This window comes from Hipposideros armiger, unplaced genomic scaffold, assembly GCF_001890085.2.
Source record: "Hipposideros armiger isolate ML-2016 unplaced genomic scaffold, ASM189008v1 scaffold_262, whole genome shotgun sequence".
Classification (NCBI taxonomy): Eukaryota; Metazoa; Chordata; class Mammalia; order Chiroptera; family Hipposideridae; genus Hipposideros; species Hipposideros armiger.
In genome coordinates this window covers 1,128,768-1,148,081 of record NW_017731612.1, presented here as the reverse complement: position 1 = coordinate 1,148,081, position 19,314 = coordinate 1,128,768, and the positions used below count along the sequence as shown (strand labels likewise).

The following is a 19,314-nucleotide window of genomic DNA, read 5'->3' as shown; positions in this document are numbered from 1 at the left end:
CGGGCCTGCTGCGTGCCGGGCAGCGTGTCACATCAGCGCATGTGGACACGAGGAAACACGACCTAAGACGGTGGGGAACATGCAACCGGAGACCCAGGCCCTGGCGGGAGGCGCAGCCCGTCCGACCGCGAAGCCCGCGCTGCCTCCAACGCCACGCGCTTGCAAACACCACTGCCTAGTCACCGAGCTCGGCCAGGAATGCGCGAGTCATCACACGCTGGGCGCGAAACGCACACCGTGTCCCGACACCTGCTTGTAGCAGTGACATGTAAGTGACGATGCGAGGCCATTACGTTTGCTAACGGAGGACGAGGCGCTGAGAGCTGCACTGAGCATGCGTGGCACTGCGAGCTCCATAACACGCAACATCTACCCGCGGGCACTGCGGCAGCGTCAAGACAACGGCCTCCTAAACAGTCGATACAAACCCTTTAACCGCAGGAACTGAAACACTGTGAACGTTCTAACACACGCAGCTGCACATCTGTGTGCCGGCCCTGCACACACGCCACAGCCCCTGTGGGCACGGACCCTGGGAGGAGCTGGGCCTGCTCCAACATCACAAAGGACTTCCTCCCGGTGACAAAAGACACCATGGAGGATGTGGCCCTACAGCTGTGCCTCGCAGGGGACCCGTCTGGACTTGTGGAAGAGTGCGACCTGAGTGACGAGGGCGGGAGAGCAGCAATGTGCCCAGGACAAAGGCCTTGGGGACAAGCGTGACGTTTGGGGCTGTCTGGGTGGAGGTGAGACTGGAGGAAGGTGAGTGTCGCTCGTGGGTGTCACAAGGACAAACACACAGCCTGGTTCTCAGAACTGAGGAGCCAGGAAGTTAGAGCTTTGGGGACAGGCTTACAGACAGGAAGAGTGGCAGATGACGGTTCAAAAGATGTGCAACAAGGGATTTCCTTAAAGTTCTGGGTAAAAAAATAACACCAATGCTTCCCGAGTCATACTGGCTACATGATTTTAACAGAAGCAGCTCAGCCAGTATCAGCGGAGCAAGTCCGCCTTTACAGTATCACTGCGTGTTCACTGGAAAATCGTCACATACAGCGACTGGTAGCAAAGCCCACGTCACCTAAATCATCTGAATACGAGACCCTCCCACTCTGAATGTACAAAGAGCCTTTCTCTAAATATTATTGATCTCATTTGCATACTTTGTGCAAGGGTATAAATTTACGCACCACACAAAAGAAAACATATTCTGAAATCAAGCGGTTTGCATCCTTGAAGGCTGCCCCACTGGACTGCACAGCACTGACCTAAGGGTGGCCATGTCCGACGTGACCATGGTCTGCAGGGGATACAGCAGGCTGGTGACCTGGGGGTCACCTCTCTGCATAAGCCACCACCGGAGCAGCTCTGTGAATCTCCCCAGACCCGACTTCACAGCTGCGCTTTACACACTGTCCTACAATAGAACCCGCATGACTGGTGTCATTTTCCATAAGGACAGCACATTTGCAGGACACTGGGCTCAAAAAGGGGCACTGAGGGCCATGGATGGGTCACAGGACAGACAGCTCCAAGTGCCAGAGCCACGGCCAACACGCTGGTCCTGGTGGGGTCAGCGCATGGAGGACCTCGAGCCCACAGGCGGCATGACAAACCTCAGAGTGCTGGAAGGCAGCTTTTCTGTGACTTCACACCAAAGACTCTGTCCTACCGTCGGCGTTCTCAGACCACAGCTGTGGTTCTCACGCCCAGGCTCTGCCATGTCCCCCAGGTAGGAACAGGGAACGCTTACACTCTCCCGAACTGGTGTCACCTGACACACAGGATCACTGAAATGCCACGCAGAAACGGGAAACGGTAGCTTTCCCTAAAGGCAATCTCGCCACCCTCTGAGACTCCGCTGAGAACTGGGTCGACTCAAGACACGCCACAAATTTTTTAAAAATTCTCACTAGCCATTGACCTGTGTGGACCTCGGGGTTTCCGTGACACCCAGGGCAGGGCCCCAGCGCTCGAGTCAGTCCCGGCTCGGTTTCTGCTCCGAGAGCCGTGGCCTTGGTGTCAGGTGCCTCGTCTCCACAGTGTGGATGACGGCAATGGGCCATACGGTCATTACGAGTGTCACACTGAGAGGAGGACACAAGTCTGCCACGCTGCGGGGACCAGGACGCTCCCACGGAGCCTGGCTAATCCCGGTAGAATATGCTTCAAGGTCAAACACGCTGGGCAAAGGACGGCTACTTTCATTTCCCCAAGTGCAGGGCAGTCCCCGCAGGGCCTGAGGACAGCTCCATGGCTGCTCCACCATCAGCTGCTGGCACCACAGGTGGTGGGTGACACGCTGTGGCCGGTGCGTCCTGCCCACCCTCAGCCTGACAGGACGCTCACCTGGGCTCGTTGATGACCCTCACCAGGGCTTCGTGCAGCTCTCCTTCGGTGACCGTCTTCCACTCCAGCAGGATCCCCATGCCCTTGGCCTGCACTCGCGTCATCGTGTCGTAATGGTCCCCGAACAGCGGGACGCCCACCACAGGCACGCCGTGGTACATGGCTTCAAAGATGCTGTTCAGGCCGCCGTGGCTGAGGAAGGCTTTAATACGTGAATGGCCTAGAACAGGACGAAAAGTAACTGCTGACAAGGCTGTGTCACTCCAGGAAGCCATGTTCCAGAAAGCTCTTAAATGTCGGCACTATGATAAACATAAGGGATTACCTGCTTTGTACGTTAGGTCAAAGCCACTTTTAAAGGGCTAGGACTTACAGCTTTCTCTCAAACACAAACATCAACTGACCCCCACATCTATTCAGATGGCCAGTAACTGACAGGAAGTCAGTGACAGCAGGGGTGACAAAAGACGCCCTGCCACCCCCCAGGGCCGCAGACCCCACTCCCCACTGCCCGAGAGCTCATCTATGCTGAGGCCACACACACTGTGAAGCCATCTGTGAGGCGTGGCAGGTTCTGGAAGTCCACAAGCAGTGTGCGTGCTCCACTGCCCCGCCTCAAGGTGTTACGTCCAGCTACCCTGGAGGTACGCAAGCAGAGGGGACATGCTGACAAGGCCTCCTGGTAGGACATGGGACATCACGTGACACCTAGTTGTCATGGCGATGAAAGGGGGATTTCAAACCCACGTCTCCCTGTGAGCGGCCCATGTGTCCCAAGGGGTGGACAGACCCATGGAGCCAGCAGGACCAGGGAGCGTGGCCAGAGAGACACCTGTTGTCAAAACGCAAGTCCTCTGAGTACATGTGGGCCATGTAGGACACGGGCTCGGCGGGGCTCCAGGACGCCCCCACCCAGCATCCAGCGGGTGGTCACTGTTCTCGCTCTCACCTCACCCACAGGTGGTTTCTCCACTAGGCCTGACTCTGGGACCGGCCCTCACAGTGGGTCCCTGACTTCCTGTCCGCACAGGACCTCAGCACCAGCCCGGCATGAGAACGGGGGAGGGGGGTTGCGGGAGGGGTGAAGATACCGGCTGGCTACCCTGCAGGAGCCTCCTGACCACAGGGCGAAGCAACAGAAGAGCCACAAAGGCCACGCTGGGGCTGCAGGAGGCTCTGGGCTTAGGGCGGGCTCTGGGTGTGGCCCTCTGAGGAGTGGCACTTGCTGGGGGCCTGGGTGTGGCCCTCTGAGGAGTGGCACCTGCTGGGGGCCTTCAAGCAAACCTGTCACAACACCTCACACGTCCCCAGATGCTGCACGGACACACTGCTGACCGTCCAGAATCCCACTAAGTTTCCTGCCTGTCTCCTACCTTCTGTGGACTCTGAAGTCGTAACAGTAAAGACATACAAAGAAAAAGAAAGAAACACAAGCACTGAGGAAGGTACACACCCTGTGTTTCCCCAGTTTCATCTTGTATACAATACAGTGAATAATGAAAACTAATTGTATGTATAAAGAAAATTTCTTACTGTTTTTTGGTTACAAAATTCAATTTACTAATTATGAGGGGTCCTTTTAGCTTCTAAAAAGATACCTTTTAAAAGCCCATTTTTAAGATTATAATTTAAAATTTAAAGCCACTTTACATAATTTGTTAAAACTTTAGCATTACTGAAAAATGATGGTCAATACTGACAAAAATCAATAACATTTTTATAATTTCCATAATAAATAACATCTTAAAGGGTAGCATGGCATTACTTTCTCCCAGAAATATAATGAATAAAACAATTTACATTTTTACTGTCTCTGCTTACTGAACATAGAATTAAATTACTTAAACATCTTAGGAAAAATGCATGTAAGTGTTATTTTGATTTTGAGCCGAGTATCAGAATCCCAATAAATAAATAAATCAAAAGAAATAAAGTGTTTCAAAATGCCTTGTGACTTAGGGGTAACTTGGGCAGACGATGCAAATACATTTAACATAAGCTGGCTGACTCTTTGGCCTCAAGCAGCGGGTGCCTTTGCGCGCTCGGTCCTCCGGCATATCTGTAATAAAAGCCTGGCGCGTCCACATGTGCTGTTTCCATTATTACTTTCAGCTTCTCAGCCTAATTAGGTATAACTTGACCCACTACTAATTTACAGCATGCGTCAAGGGCACTTTCCAGGAACTCAAACTGGGTGACTGGCCTAAAACTTTGCATTTATGGGCCCAAACAATCCTACTTTTCCAAGGGTTTTCCAATAAATCAGGTTGGTTTGCAGGCGAGATGTCTAAGGCTGGAGGGCTCGGGTGGCATGAGGCACGCACGCGAATGTGACATGATGTCACGCCACGTCACAGCACGGGCCCAGGCCCGCGGCGGCGTCCACTCACCCAGCAGGTCGTTCTGCGGCAGCCAATCCATGAGCTTCGTGTTGTTCCCCAGATTCTTTGGTTTGGGCCCAGAAAACCTGAAATGCGCAGCAGACAACAAATCTCTCAAAACTCACACTTTACTGCTGCTTAAATTATTACACTGAAAATGAACGTTACATGATCTTTTGTCTACACTCTTAGGAAGGAAACCATGCTCTCCTGGCAACTTAAACATGGTGAGTTTCTTTTTCCTTCTTGACTGAGGACAAACAGGAGACACTCTGCTTATATGAGGCCTGATTCCTTCGTGCGCCTCACCTGTACAGAGAGCTGGGGAAAAGCAACCGAGGCAGCCTGTGCTAGAAAGCCGTCCCCACCATGCCCCGGAGGTGAGGTGGGGAGCAGTCAGCAGCTGCAGGCTGGACGGGGCCTAGGGAAGGAAGGCTGCGGACGGACAGAAAGTGAGCGTGGCCTCCTGCAGCCCGGCCCAGACAGGACTTCGGGGGGCGCAGGCCATGGTCACGCCATGTCCTGCCTTCATCTGTGAAAGACAAACCTTAAAGGTTTAGGGGACATGAACTCCCCAGTAAAGCAGAGGGTGCTTTCTGGGTGAGCCTAACACAGGAACCAACAGGACTGCAGTCCGACTGGGGGGACCGGCCAGGAGCAGCTGTCCTCACACAGCGCCCCAGAGAGCTCTGTTCCTCAGTCGGCTATGGCTTCATTCTGCGGGCCACAGTCGCTCACGCCGTGCTCCTGGGGCCCAGCGCTGGTGGCATGTCCTCACACACGACACAAAGTGTCAGGGCCAATGTGACACTGGGCTGGACACCCCGGAGGCAGGTTCACGTGGCAGCGCCTCCCAGAGGAAGCTGGGGTCCCCATGGCCTGTTTTACCAGCGTTTAGTGGCAGGTTATTATGTTTTCAAAGACTGTTTCTTGGATTTAAAAAAAAAAGAGCATTTATAAAGGAGACAAGGTGGGACCCAAAAGGCCCCCCGGAGTACGGGACCTCGCTCCTCATTCCTCCACACCCCACCTCACCCCGACGCTGACTGAGGGCGCACGGGCGTGTGCAGCCCCAAGGGCTGAAATGGTACCATGGGAGTGACGGTGAGTGAGGAGACGGGCGCAGGGCCCATCATCCCCCTTGGTCGGTCTCCTTCCTGCGCTGCGGGCTTTCCGCTCAGTCCTGTCCTCAGCTCTGGACCCCACTACTCAGAAACAGAGGGAAGACCCAGGGGCATCTTGTGCTGCAGGACAAGAGGGGCCCCAGGGGCCCGCAGTGAGGGCGCCCTGCTGTCACCTTACCTCCAAATCACTTTCTGGGGTAGCCTGGCCAGAGCTCCGGCCAGCTTGCCGGCGATGTCCTCCGACAGGTACTTGACCCCCGCTCCAAAGGACACGAGGACGAAGCCATGTGCCCCGGCGCTGCTCACCCAGCTCTGCAGGTCCTGTCCGTGAGGAGGGCCATTAGTTTTAGGAAAGACAACAGAATTCACCGTCAGTGTCGTCAGCAGCGCAGGTTGGAAGGCCTTCGGGTAATTTTCTTAAGCAATTGGAAAGCAAGGAGAGGCTATAACATTCCCTTCCCTTTAAATAGCTGCTTTTGCTGACAACGTTTCACGTGACGACGCTGAGACAGGAGCCAGTTGACCGGTAAGGTCAACAAGTAACAGCCCGGCTCCCCCACGGCGGCCAGTCCTCAGCCGAAACGCGCAGAACACGGGGCGACTGCGTTTTAGGAGGACACAGGCCTAGGTTTGGGGGTGCACGGGGGTGGCACTCAGGCAGTGTGAACATACACGGGAGCCGGGGCTGAGGGGACTGTGACTTTGCTGACCTCGGTGAAGGCTGTGGACCTGGGGCCTTGTGGAAAGGTCTGTGGGGGCTGGGAAGGCCGGGGGCACCTCGCCTCTATACACACGTGTAGGACTTCCTGGGACCGAAGACACTCTCAATTATAAACTGCAAGGCTGTTCACAAAAATAACCTTCATACTCAATGTGTTCAGTAAAATAAACAAATAAATGTCAAGCCCAGAAATGTTACACAGCTGAAGACAAAGAAACTTTGGGACGCTCCTGCCCTAGGCAAATACCAGTGACAAAACCGAACGGAAAACAAAACCTTGTTTACAGTTTCAACAAAACCCCCACGTGTCTAAGAGGAGAGTAATCCTGACAAGACATACAAGACGTACACGGAGAAACCCAGAACACTTCACTGCGAGACAAACAGAAAAGCTGAGGTCATGGAGGGAACGACACGTGCCAGGAAGGAACATCGGGTCTGAAGATGCCAATTTTCATAAAATCAAGTTCAGTGACTGCCCAGCATACATTCTAAGAGGATGAACTTGAAAACTGGGCCTAAAATTCAGCTAGAAAAGAAAATATAGAAGAAAGGCCAAGAAAATTCTGAAAAAGGGAGGGAAAGCGAGTTTTCCCTTCCACAAGATGCGATAAGCAACTCCAGCATCTGGAGCCAGCTCAGCGGGGGTCTTCAGCTTGGGGGGAGCCGGCAGGATGGTGGAGGAGGACAGACGCTGTGGGGGGGCTGAGCAGTTCAGCCAAGGGAGGGGGCCTCCGCCCGGACACAGGAAACAAGGCCCCCCTCCCCCAACACTAAGGAAGAGGATCAAGAAGTCAAGCTGACTTAGAAACTGTGAAGTGCGTGAAAAAGGGTCATTTACCGTTAGTGCTATTGTTTTATAATTTTCTGTTTGCTCTGCTGGAAGGATAAAATGTCTGTCCCTAAATGGCCTCTGTATTTATTATCATATTTAGCAAACTTTTCCCACTTTAAGATAACCTTTTAAATACGCATACTTCCTTTCAGTAATTCTACAGTTTCATTTCTCTCACTTTTAACTTCTCTTCATCCAAACATTTTTGGGGGAGGAAAGAATGAACCTGGGATGCGCCTTTCTTTTTAACCAAACGGCTGACCACTCCTCTCAACACTGTCTGGCCCCACAGGGTCCCCAGCATCACCCATCATCACAGGCCCAAACCCAGAGCCCGTCTCAGACTGTTCCTGCTCACCGTCCAGCAGAAGAACCCACCGTTTCCAAATGCAAACAAAAGCAAACTCGCAGGACAGTCACAGCTGCCCGCGCACGCCACTGAGGCTCCTGTACAGCGAAGCCATCTGCACGTTTGCCCACACTTGGTCATAACGCTATTTCTCATAGATGGCTTTGGAAAAGACACCCTCACAGTAAAAGTCTTTTTATGTTCTTGCAGCGCTAAGTAGGTAAGTTGTCTTAAGTCCTTTGTGGGGAAAGAAAATGTGGATGATATATTTATCATAATCAAACACTACGTGTTTACGTGTTTGCTTTTTCACCCTTGTGACCATGACCTAGATACACAATGACTTGTTTTCGTGTACTGCTGGGTTTCTTTTCCTGGATCAATTAATTAAACACCAAATGCCTAGACCGGGTCGCGGGAAGGGTGAGGTGAGAAGTACGCTCGGCCCCACCCTGCCCTCCCTGGGTGTGTCCAGGACAGAAAGAGCCCGGAGCAGCAGCCTGGCCCTGGGAGACGGGAGCAATCGTCCCAGCGGGTACGTTTTCCAATCATTTCAGTACCGTCTGGCAAGATGAACACAGAAATAAGGATGGTGAACGATACTGAAAGAAGGCGTGGAAGCAAGACAGCGAGACACTCAGGGGAGACGATCACTGGGTGGCTCCGTTCTGTCACAAACACAGGTGGAACCTTCCTACACGTCGTGGCCGTGCCAACACAGCCCAAGTGAGAAATGTGCAAGGAGATTTAAAACGGCGACCACTTGGGAACTCATGGGAGGGTAACTGAAGACGGATGGGGCGGCCCCATCCTGTCCAGGCTCGGCTCCCACACGTCAGACTCCACAGGGACCCTGGGGCAGAGCTGTCACTGCTGTGCGGCCTGGCGACAGACGGGCTGCCAAGGCCAGCAGCACCCTGGGACCCCCACCTACTCTTCTCTGTCCCCACAAACAGGAGCCTTGGGAGGGGCTGTGCCATTGAGAAATCGCCCCACGCCCTCTGTTGGCCCACCTGGTCTGCGGGGAGGATGTCTGGACCGTGAGTGGGTCCCACGCAGACAGGACGGGGATGAGGTTTTGCACCCAGCACCAACGTCAACGGGCCTCTTTTCCCGTTTCAGGGTCGGACAGAAGGACGCTCTGCATCCGTCAGATGAGCTGCAAAATCAGTTGGTAAAAGAAAAATGAACATTTTGACACAAAGAGCTTTGAAAACGTCCTGGGGCATCTGCTAGGATAGTTAACCAAAACTCATTAAACAGACAGCACGCCCCCGAGCATGGAAGTGGAGGAGCCCGAGTTCACAGGCTCGGCTGACGAAGGCCTGGGCTCAAACCCAACACCAACCACAGCGGCCGCGAGGCCTCCACGTCGCCTGTCCCCTCAGACGTCCAGCTTTCTGTTCCCCAGAAAACACCTCAGAGGGCCATCGTGAAGAAATGAGGCCAAGTGTCTAACAGTGTTGTGTCACAGAAAAGTCACCCTGCTATTTCCCCTGCACGGGATGTCTGATAAGCAGCACGCAGACTATGGATGGAGGTGGCCGCTGCACTGAGGAAAGGAGAAAGTCGGTCGGCATCACGATCTTTTCCCCGCGTCCTCTCTTCCTGCAGAAGGAGGCTGGTGAGCAAATGCACGAACAAGACGCAGTACCGCACAGGGTTACAGGCAGCGAACAAGCCCAACTGTCAGTTTTTCAGAATATCCAAGTGATGCCCATGGTTCTCCAAAGGGGTAAAGCCTCAGCTGACCTGCAGCAGTACAGACGCCAAGGGCGCGGGGACGGCTGTTTAGGCGACCTCAGAACACAGGGACTTCCGGAGAATGAAGTCAGTACCCACCAGGGTGTATTCATTCCACCCAGACTCTGCAGAATCTTTTTCTTCCTCATAAGGCTTTTAATTTTGGCTGTTAGTTACAATTAAAAGACGTAAGCAACATCTGAAACCCTCCTTGGAAGAGAGCTAAGTTTTCAAGGTTCTTAAGACCTTCAAGAAACTGCACACGGTGGTGACTCCCAGGGGTGTGACCACGGGAGGGGAAAGCAGGATGCAAAGGAACCCCAGGGCAGTAAAGATGCAAATCTCAGCAGGAAAGAAAAGTCAGCCCTCCCATGACATCTGAGCCTTTCTGATGTTACAAAGGAAGTGAAGAGTCCAGGTCTGGGGAGCATGGGCAAGCCCCGAGTGGGTGTATGCGGGGGGGGGGGGGCAGCGAGCAGAGGCACACGCTTCGCTCACACCCGCGTGTCCTGGGCACCTGCCATCCCGGGGTGTTCTTTCCTCGACCCTCAGCTCACTGTCCAGGGTGCTGTGAACCGGAGGTCAGGGCAGCTCCCACGCCGTGACCCAGCCGTTCGAGACCCACCGCTGGTTCAGCAAACACAGAGCCCCTGCCGCCTGTCCCACACCTGCCACTGACCCAGGCACGTGAGACAAATCAAAGCACAAAGGAACAGAAGTCGCTCACTTTCCGCCCCAACCCCGCCCGGTCCGACACCTCAGGCTCCTCGTTCCTCCAGACGCTGCCTGGCTTCCTCCAGCGTCACTTTGTCACCAAACCCACAGCCGGGACACTGCGGGTACCCAGCCCTCGGTGGGGCGGGCGCTCACGCGGGACACACATGGTGTCACCTGGCGTGTGAGTTTATGCACAAGGCTTGTGTGTGAGAGCAGGTGCTCGCTCGCTGTTACTTTTCACGAGTAAGGAGGCTGATAGCAATCTACACCCTTAAAGAGATAAACCGTGCACATGTGGCCTCACTGTTCCATTCGGCTAATTAGACAAACACGACTGTCTTTCCCCAAGAATCTGAGCTAACAAAGGGAATGCTGAGCGTTTTAAAGAAACGTTGCATTTTGAAATTCAAGTTTAGCTACGAAATTTGGGGCCTGCCTAGAGAAAATAAAGGCAGGCCAGCCGGCCAGGGCACCTGCCACCTCCTCCTTCCAGGAAAAACAAAACACAACAAAACGCTCTTTGTGGCCATCTCAGCGTCACGCCAGAGACATGGGGACAGGCCAAACCTACATCGGGTACAGAAGCAGATGAGCGCAGAGCAAGTGGCAGAGTGGCACCTGTGTGCCGAGACAGGGCACGCGGGGGTCTGAACCCACTGTGCTGGGGAGGGGGGGTGCTGGGGCCCTGCCTGCCCATCAGAGCTGGTGGTGGGCGGGAGCGGACGGGTCTGGCTTGGAGCCATCGTGTCCTTAGCCAACAGCAGGACATGTAGGCGAGGCAGGACTGAGAGGAGGAGGAAGTGATATTTGTGCACAATGAACTTGAGATCTCTGTGACATCCACGTGGAACCATCTAGAAAGCAGTGGGAAACACGACACTTAGAAGGGAGACCTGGGATGCAGACACAGCCTTGTGCGTCCGGGCACGTCGAGGGGAGACACAGGGTCTGTGCACAGTGGCAACCCGTGACCTCGCATCGCGTCACCGAGGACGTGGGGAGGAAAGGACTGCCATTCGCAAGGCCAGCAGGGAGGGGTGTCAGCCTTCCGTTCCCAGCATCCCTGGCCACGGCCCCGAGGCAGGAAAGTGGACAGCGGTGGCACTCCCTGCAGCCGGGGCCAGGGACACCACAAAAGGCCTCTGGCCATGCTCAGCCTGGCCCGGTCGGGGAGGCCCCCAAACCACATCAGGATCTCCATGCGACCGTCACTCTGGTCCCAGAACCAGCCCCATGTGGTCTGATGGCATCAGTTCCACGGTGTCCCTCTGAGGGCCCCAGGCTACCTTCCAGCTGAGCAAGGGACAAGCCTGCAGCTAAGTGAGCCCACTGGACCCAGCAGCACATGGGCGGAGCCGACGGTCACATCCTGACCAGCCCCACAGCACCCAGCCCGAGAGGACACAGCACGGAGCCGGAAGCAGGCTGAGACGGAGTTACATCCACTCTGACGTTTCCCAGAACTCGCCTTTTTCCACCGAGAAGCCCCGCGTGAGACACGCCCACGCTCTATCCTGTCACACAGTCAGCCTCTGTGAAGGACACACAGTGGGAGCTCACTGCCAAGTACATCAGCGCTCCGTGTCTGGGCTACGGGGCCCCGGCTGACACTGAGGCCAGAAGAGCACATGGCACGGACGGCGTCGCGAGAAGCTGCTTGCTGGCCACCTACCTGCCCGGCAGTGACAGTCACCGTTATGAGCCTAAGTCTGTACGTCCCAGAAGGCGAAACCTGTACAATCCTCATGGGGAAACACAAATCTATTCATTTTTATTTGTAAATTTAAACTTCCCTCTGTCAATATCAGCACCTGATTAACACATTAAATGCAAATTACTTCTTATTCACTTTCACAGTGTCCATGGCCAGAACGAAGCAGGAGTGTCATTCATGCCTGCGGTTTGCTTGGGTGAGTGACCATGGACTCCAGAAAATGAGCAACTGACCACGCTGGCCCATCTCCCCTCAATAATCGATTTCTGCGGCCATTCAGGAAGTACGTGTTCTGTGCAAGGACATGGTGACTCAGGAGAGGCTGGGCAGGTGCGCTGATCAAGTGCACAGGTGACAAACCAGTCACCTCTGGGAAGTGCCTGTCCCCGGGGCAGAAACACGCAGAGCCTCGGCACAGAGCTGGCCACACTGTGGGATTCCCGCATTTCCTACAGAGTGACAATGTGCAGACAGAGCTCTCTCCTGCCTGAATGAGGGACAGGACGGTCACAGAGAGAAAAAACCTCGGCTGTGCCCAGCGAAGGTGGCGCAGAGGAAGGACACACAGCAGGAAATGTTTGGGGCAGTCAGGCCCACCGCCACCAGCATGCCAGTCACTCTAAAATCAATTCTGGAGGCTACAGTTGGGGTTTATCTGCTCTTCTGAGTCACCAATGCTGTGACTTCCTCCTAAACAACCCCAATTTGCCTAAGAAGTTTTAAGTGGAAATATACCTTTGAATAAGCCGCCCCAATTTGAGATCTCACCAACACTTTTTCATCCTAAGACCTGCGCCTAACAGTTCACTGCCCAATCTGAACCAACAGATTAAAAAAGTCTTATTCAAGTACTCTCCACTCAATATAATTTTTTAACTTCATCCATGAGAAAAATCTTAAAATTGTCATTGGTCCAACCACCAACTGACATCCAAGGCCGTCTGCTTGTGGCTTCCTACCTGAACCACAGCGGTTCCTCGCGGAGCCCAGCCCCGCCCCCACTGGTAACCTTGTTGCTCTGACGCTGCCTCGTGGCACTTACATCTATCCAGATTCAAGGTCCTTCAAGGGCAGATCAAACACCACCGTCTACATCATCCCTGATGGGGGCAAGTTTAAGAATTGATTCTCTACTTCTCTTCCTGAGTAGTGCTTCGCGTCCCTCCCATCGTCCTGTTCCCACTTAACGTTACAAAATGACTTGTATCACACGTCATCTCCTTCAGCACAGCGGAGCGCCTCAGCGCCCAAGCACCCACCGCCCAGAACACCACGGGGCGCGTGCCTATCTGGGAGCTTGCAGTGAGTTTTCATTACTGTTTTTCTAACTCCAACCCACATGAACATCCATCGACTTACAAATGGGTTTATCCCAGATGCTCATATGTAAACCTTCTTCTGAAGTCTATGTGCATGTTCGCAAAATGTCATTGTTACAGGTGGTAATTTAGGACCACTGAGGCTGTCCTCCAGCACTCCAGACGTATCATGGGTCAACTATCAATTTAAAGGGCGTTTGGGAGATGCCTTAAGAACCTGGCTGTGACACCTCACACCATTCTCATGCGAACGCTGGGACAAGTCCCATTCCTGGGCACCAGTGACGACGGAGCTGCCACCTGTGTCCAAAAAAGTCATGTCTGCACAGGCTCAACGGTCAGCACCGTGGAAAAGCAGCAAGACAGATGCTGCAGACGGAAAGTGACTGGCACGTCTTCAGAAGCAAAGGCCTCTCTACAAGAAGAGACTGACATGGTCCAGAAAAGAGCAGGTGCCAGAGCTCAACAGTTAAAAAACAACAACAACAAAAAAAAACCAATTTATTATGAGCTCGTCCTGGTCTCCTGCTACCTTACAGTTGATTCTGACAAACCAAATAAGCCTCAAAATAGATTAAAAACCAACAACCAAAAGTCGAAATCAACACCCAGAATTCTTTTAATGGAACTGGAAGTCACATGAAGATGGACCAAGTATTTCGTTACGATGTCAGATGCACACAGAATATTTAAAGCAAAATGGACAAATTAACTGCAATATATTTGTATGCTGCAAAGTGTGTGAGCCTCAGAGAACAGCTCAGGGAGCGCATGAAGGTGGCACAGCCACTTGTGACAATCCATGATGGTGTCACATGCTCCAGGGGGAGACCATGCATTATGAGGGTAAGAAAAAGGCTCTGAGACCGGCCAGCAGCCAGTCATTCTGAAAGCACGCAGCCCCACAGGCTTGACAAGTGACAGGACACAGCTGAGGTCACGGCAAGGGACCCCGTGGCCTCCACATCAGGTCCTGGGCACACTGGCATGTCCCAGGGCTCAGCTTGGGGAAAATGTCACATACCAGCCCAGTGTGGTGACACCCAGTGGCCCGGGACAAGGCCGCTTCTAAGTAAGCAGCCACCACTGTGCTCCCAGGTGAGTGAGCTCAGCCCTGCCCGTGAGCCTGTGCCTCTGGGAGTGGGCGCCGGGCTGCGCTGGGGGTGGCCATCCAACCGTGGGAAAACACAGGACCCGGGGCGTGCACTTAACCCGAGTGGCGTCTGAGTCCTCTTTATAACCACACAGGCAAAGGTGTGTCTTTGTGAGAGAGGCTGCCGGCCACCCAGCTTCGTGCAGGCCGGCTGCGGCCCCGGCAAGGGTTCACGTGACGAGCCCACGCCCTGGACGAGGACACGGGGGCCTTCCCAGCTGGGCCATGAGGCCCAGAGCCCTGAGGGTGCCCAGCCCCCTCAGCGCACCCCTTTCCGCCCACCTACCTTAGAACTTGTTTATGTGACACAAAAATGGACTGCCCCTGGGAACGGCTACGTCTGTTTCCTGTTCTCTGCATTGAAACATGACCCTGAGTGATGCCGCCATGCAGGAGAATGCAGAGCAGGGCAGCTCAGACAAACAGTCCCGGCTGCCCGGCATCGCCCAGCACCGCACAGCAAGCGGGTTCTGTGCTCTGTGGTGTGTGGGTCTGAGAAGCGTGGCCGTGACGGTGGCTGACACGATCCTCATTTCGGGGTCACCTGGGTTGCTTCGCAGCGAGAATACACCATTGTGCTACATTATCTATCACAAGTCCCCTGAAAATCCAACCTCGTCCCAGCATCACAGACTTCCAAGAGCTGGAGGTCACCTTGCCCCACACGCGTCCATTCCAGCCGACAAGACTGAAGCGAGACCCCCAACAGGCAGGAGGCGACGAGGAGCAAGGCTAGGCCTGGGGCCCAGTTCTGCGCTGGGTCCTCCGCTGAAAGCACAGCCACAGATTCTACGGGGTAATGCAAAGGACAGCTGCATCGGCGGAAGGCTCGAATCTAAACTGCTCGTACTCTGCTTTTCTTGCTGACGGGAAAGACACCACGTGATATTAGGTCCTCCAGACACCATCTATCTTTCCCTCGGCAGCGCGCTGGGGGCGGAGGAAAACCACGATGTGATGGAGGAAATCCTACCAATTTCGTCTCTGGTAAACACGTTGATCCGTGTTTTCTCTTTTATTTATTTTCTTTCCTTTTAAATTATTTTTGTTGTCTTGCTTCAGTGCATAAGTATTAATCCACCTGAACCACTGCCAGTGACGTTTTTAAAACGTGCCAACGGCTTCTTCCTCATAAATATATTCCAGTTAACTACGACTCATGACAACATTGGACTAAAAGTGCACAGACCTCAAATGGCATTCTTGTGTCACAACGGCACGATTAAAAACAATCATGCCTTTCCCCAAATTGGTACTTACAGCCTAAATATCAGTATTCAGTGCCCTGGATCTGACCTAAAACAGTATCAAGAATAAGAATTTACTTCTCTGCGTGTCACGTACAAAGACACTACTGAGCCCACGTGTCCGTGACAGTGACAGCAGCACATGGTCTTCATTTCCCAAAGGCTCTGAGTGGTGGTGAGGCTCTGATGTTATGGACACACCTGTGACACGCTCCCCCAGGCTCAGAAGCTGCCTGACATCCAGACCAGGCAGACGGACCAACGGCTCCAAACAAGGAACCCCACCATCTGCACCCAGGGACCGAATAGGCAACAGGCTTTGGAGGAGAGGCTGAGCTCATGAACTTTTAGCTTCTTTGGGGTAGAAAAGCCCCCCGGCAGGCGACAAACGACACGGAATGGACATAACTACACAGTGATCTAAAACAGCGCCTCCTGCACAAGCCGAGCGTCTGCCTGCGCTCACAGCGCGTCCCCTGCACTCGTCACTCAAGGAGCGTGCGGACAAAAGGAAATGTGTCTGGGGCACTCGGCACCAGGTCTCCGTGGCAGCCGTGCCAAACCACACCACCACCACTGTCCTCACGGCCCTGGCCCGTGAGATTCTTGGTGCTCAGTCCCACGCGAGAAATTCTACAGCGGCTTTCCCAACAGCCTGACCACTTCTCAGCCTTGTTCATTTATCTGCTCATTAGATTGTCTCCTCTGTAAGCACAGTCTCAATTTCTCCCACAGTGTCCTTATTTACTTTCAATCCTTGAAGTTGGTTAGGAAGCCTGTATCTCTGTGCCATGTACCTACTGTGGGTCTCAGAAACATTTAATACAGTAGAACCTGAACGTGACTTGAATGAGCTCGTGACCAGGTTAGGGACACTGATACAGGACAAGCGGGTGATAACGAGGGATGCAACGATGGCGTCAGGGGCCTGCCCACCCCGGACACCAGGCGCTGGGCACTCAGTCAGCTTTGACTGAACAAAGGGAGGGACAGGGACTTGCATGGGCACAGAGCCAGGACGGGACGTCTTGGTAGAGAGGGATTTAAGATGCACAGAACACAAATGATCAGTTGCAATGAAATGCCTCCTCCGCTAGGGGCACGGCTGTGGCCCATGGCATTCCAGCTCTGGGGACACAAAATGATGGCACAAGGTGCCTACCTCAAGAGGCTCCCAGCCCAGTGAGGGACAGGTGAGCACACAGCCCCTGTAACTCAGTGTGATGAGCTAAACAGATTATGGAATTCAGGTAGAAATATGAACGGGTCAGGAAGCCTTCCACATGAGGTGGCAGCATAAACGGGGCAACGACAGCAGTGAGCAGGCAGGCCTGACCGGAGGTCTGCGTATGGAACGTGGTCGTTGATGTAATCTGACGAGAGAAGGAACGGTGCTGGGACCTTGACGGTTACTCGGTGCCCGTCAGGGGCACTGGGCTCAGGGAGGAGGCACAGTGACAGAGGACGGAGACGCCGGGGACACGAGTTAGTGGTTCGCACAGCGCATCACAATTTGCAGGAAACGGGGCTGCAGAAAGGTGGAGCAGAAAGGGGCAGATGACCCTCCCCGGGAAGAAGCCCTGTTTGCTGAAAGCAGACAGAACGGTGGACGAGGAGGTTAAGAAACGCTATTTCATTTTTGATGCGCCCTGGCTGTCGAGACTCTCAATGGAGCATAGAAAGGAAGGTCCCACTTAGCCAAGTGAGTCCCTTTCTGCCACTCTGCCACGTCCTGTGCTGCAAGCCTCAGCTGCCGACCACGTGGAACTGACGGCGCTGGCAGCCATCAGAGGTCACCAAGTGCCACTGTGTACAGGCCGACACACCGCTGGTGCCACCACAGGACAGCCGCGTGGGTGACGTGTGCTTGCTTGTGGAGCACTCCCTCACGCTACAGCCATGCCGTGAAGCCGAGGAAAGGCCAAGTTCTATGAACCTCGCTCAGGAAATCGTGACCCAACAGCTTCTCTCCGCCGACAAAAGCGCCTTCTTATCTGACGCGACGGAGCCTCGCAGAGCGCGTGGACCACTGAGCCCCACCCCACTAATGTACGGCCCAGAACTGTTTCATTCTTCAGGCCTTTCTGGCCTCCTTGTCCCGCGCAGCTCTGGGGGCAGACCCCGGGGCTGTCTCACTCACCACCACTGTGTGACTCTTAAAATGTAGACGTCTTTCCATCCTGAACACGGTCTTGTCCCCTAGAAGCTTCCCTGAACGCCCCGGGGCTGCGCAGACACTGCTGTGAGGACTCAGTGTAGGTAAAGAGAAGTCCAAGAGAATGTGGCCGCGTCTTACGCGCTGGGCCCTTTCAGCCTCTGCCATGGACCTGGAATCACAGTTTGGCAAACTAAAACATTAAAGTAACAAGAACCAGAGAGCGTTTTTTTGGTTTGTTTGGGTTTTTTTGTTTGTTTGTTTTTCTTTCAAAGGCCCCCAAAATGATTTCCCATTTTGGAGAAAAATAATCCTTTAAGTGGGCAGCGTTTCTGACTGCAGTGTGACACTTACCAGCGGTCACATCTTACCTCGGAGGTCCACAGATAGTTCACAGGAGAAAAGCACCGTATTTTTCATTTAAAAATTTTCTCTAGACACAAGAAGAAAATAGTGTCTTTAAACAAGTAATTCCACCCTATTTATTTTTCTACGAGTCATCCTGTCATGGGCCCTAAAACAGCATGTGTTTTTGAAGTAAATACCAACAGGAAGTCAAACAGCTTGCAGACTCAGACAGCTAGGAGAGAGAAGGCTGGAGTGAAGTTTCACTCTCTGAGTGCTGAGTGGGAGGTCACCTGGCTGTCCCTTCAGTGATCTGGTGATTCGTGGTACAGCTGCTCATTCAAGTGAAAACACAGGCGTGAAATTCAGGAAGCAAGATAACCACGGCCTGACAAGGTGGTAACGAGAGCAGGTGAAGCCCAGGCTCTCACACTGAGAAGAACACTCGCTGAAAGAGCCCTAACAGAACGCCATCCTGCGGTAGCGACCAGCCGCTGGTACCCGTGCCAGTGTGTGCTGGGCACGGCATTAAAATGTCACTCAAAGCACCGCCACAGGCAGAGGCCTTCCCATCACAGATGACAAAAGGCTCAGGGTCCCAACATCTCAAGATAGAAACGGCCAAAAAAACATCCACTAAGATGAATGATGCTGAAAGCTCCTGATCTTCCCTCCAGCCAACGGTGCACCTGACATCACAGTGTATTCGATACACGGGGCCATGCTGATGACTTTAGCAACAGGAGACGCCCGCTCAGCAGGAGGTGGGACTATTTCCATATCCACTACCTTCATCTCCTCCTTTTATTGATGTTTATTTCTTTCCCTTAAGAACTTCCATATGCTTAAAAATGATTCAATTTCATCTTGTAACATTCCAAATTCACTTTTAAAATGACCAATCATGTAATATCATTCAGTGCACAGGTGGATGCAAAAAATAAGGACCATACATTTTTGTTTTGCTGTCAATTTGCAAACAGAGACTAATTCAGGCAATGGAGAAATTTAGACCCAATAATTCCTTCAAGTTTAACTGCATCCATTTTATGTTCTAAAAACCTAATAAAATTCCAACCACGCAGGGCTGGCTCAACGTTCAAAAATAAATTAATGTAATCTATCACATCAACAATTTAATATAGAAAAAGCACACAATCAT

At 53.2% G+C, this 19,314-nt stretch overlaps 1 protein-coding gene across 10 annotated transcripts in view; it reads right to left on the bottom strand.

Moving 5' to 3' along the window:
• Positions 1 to 6: 6 nt before the first annotated feature.
• UGT8 (UDP glycosyltransferase 8) overlaps positions 7 to 19,314 on the bottom strand; it is a 52,982-nt gene continuing 33,674 nt past the window's right edge. For all 10 annotated transcript variants that reach the window (XM_019656536.1, XM_019656533.1, XM_019656534.1 and 7 more), the window contains 3 exons: positions 6,033 to 6,175; positions 4,740 to 4,816; positions 7 to 2,569 (listed from right to left, as the gene is read on the bottom strand). In XM_019656536.1, coding sequence (XP_019512081.1) covers positions 2,346 to 2,569; positions 4,740 to 4,816; positions 6,033 to 6,175 — 444 coding nt within the window. In that variant the 3' untranslated portion in view covers positions 7 to 2,345. The remainder of the gene's footprint in view (positions 2,570 to 4,739; positions 4,817 to 6,032; positions 6,176 to 19,314) is intronic.